General features: G+C 54.7%; 1 protein-coding gene across 1 annotated transcript in view; it reads right to left on the reverse strand.

Annotated features, from left to right (window-relative positions):
* Positions 1–1,357, reverse strand: part of LOC106818194 (organic cation transporter protein-like) — a 27,380-nt gene extending 26,023 nt beyond the window's left edge. Inside the window, exons 1-2 of the mRNA XM_014822920.1 lie at positions 997–1,357; positions 462–815 (exon numbers count right to left, since the gene is read on the reverse strand). Coding sequence (XP_014678406.1) covers positions 462–815; positions 997–1,326 — 684 coding nt within the window. The 5' untranslated portion in view covers positions 1,327–1,357. The remainder of the gene's footprint in view (positions 1–461; positions 816–996) is intronic.
* Between the last annotated feature and the right edge of the window lie 254 nt (positions 1,358–1,611).

A 1,611-nucleotide genomic window follows, 5' to 3' on the forward strand; every position in this document is an offset into this window, starting at 1 on the left:
CCCCTAGATCTGACCTCTGTCCCCCATATTTTACCTCTGCCCCCCAGATCTGACCTCTATCCCCCAGATTTGGCCTCTACCCCCCCTCGATTTGGTCTCTGCCCCTTTCCCCCATATTTGACCTCTGCCCCCTCACACACACAGAGTTGACCTCTGCCCCATGTCCCCAAAATTGACCCTTGCCCCCTAGATCTGACCTCTGTCCCCCATATTTTACCTCTGCCCCCCAGATCTGACCTCTATCCCCCAGATTTGGCCTCTACCCCCCCTCGATTTGGTCTCTGCCCCTTTCCCCCATATTTGACCTCTGCCCCCTCACACACACAGAGTTGACCTCTGCCCCCCACCCAGATTTGACCTCTGTCCCCATATTTGACCTCTGTCCCCAGATCTGACCTCTGACCCCCCATATTTGACTTCTTCCCCCCCCCAGATTTGACCTCTGTTCTCTCATCACTCACTTGTGTTGTAGCGGTTATGTACCCATCCTGCACGTTGTACCGCCATCCCTTCTCGCCGCACGCCACCTCGCTCTCGTTGCCGTAAAACTCCTCGGGAATCTCGCCCAGCCGGTCCTCGTCGTAGAGCGCGCGTGCGAGCGTGTAGTTCCTGTCCGCGTAACTCACGCAGCGCGCCCGCCGCCGCTTCCCGGTCGGCGTCGTCTCCATGGGAACGCTGAGATTGACGGCGACGTCGTAGGGCACGGCCGCCAGCTCGGCGGCGCCGCACGCGAACTCCGCGGGAGTCTGCGCGATGAAGCTGATCGCGAGGTTGTGGCATCCCGTGGAGGAGGCGATGATGAGAACGAAGATGACCTTGATGTAAAATAGAGTTTGTCTCAGAGGAAGAGTCTATCGGACGAGAGATGGACGAAAAATTCGTCGTTGTAAGTAATTATAACTTATTATGGATCCAACTGAGATCAACTTTATTTTTATGTGAACTATAGAGAGATCCGATGAAATTATTCAATTATTTATTGGCGAAGATCAATACCTTGATCTGCCAGCGTCCGAGACCGTTAATCTTCTCCATCGCTTCATCAAAACTGACTCCTCCTCCGTCTCCTCCGTCACGTCTCTCAGCCAGCGAGAAGACCTCGAGGAAGTCTCCATTAGAGGGAAGGAGGCCGCCCTTCTCCTTCTCGGCGGGGAAGGCAAGCTTCTCCTTCTTGTCAGAAGGGAAGCTGAGGTGATTTTTTTCAGCGGGTCCGAGCTTCTCCTTTTCAGTGGAGAAGCGAACGTTCTCTGGTGGAGGAGGAGGAGGAGGAGGAGAGGGATCGCCGCCGCCCATCCCCGGGGAAGGCTCCTGCGCGTCTGCAGTCATTCCGGGTTCGGATCCCGGTCTCGGATGCCGGATCGTACGAGGTTACCTGAGGCAAGACGATCAGGTAGAAATTATCAAAGCGTTAGATTGATGGATGGATGGATGGATGGATGGATGGATGGATGCATGGATGCATGGATGCATGGATGCATGGATGCATGGATGCATGGATGCATGGATGGATGGATGGATGGATGCATGGATGCATGGATGCATGGATGCATGGATGCATGGATGCATGGATGCATGGATGCATGGATGCATGGATGCATGGATGCATGGATG

This window comes from Priapulus caudatus, unplaced genomic scaffold (genome assembly GCF_000485595.1).
Source record: "Priapulus caudatus unplaced genomic scaffold, Priapulus_caudatus-5.0.1 Scaffold2084, whole genome shotgun sequence".
Lineage (NCBI taxonomy): Eukaryota > Metazoa > Priapulida > Priapulimorpha > Priapulimorphida > Priapulidae > Priapulus > Priapulus caudatus.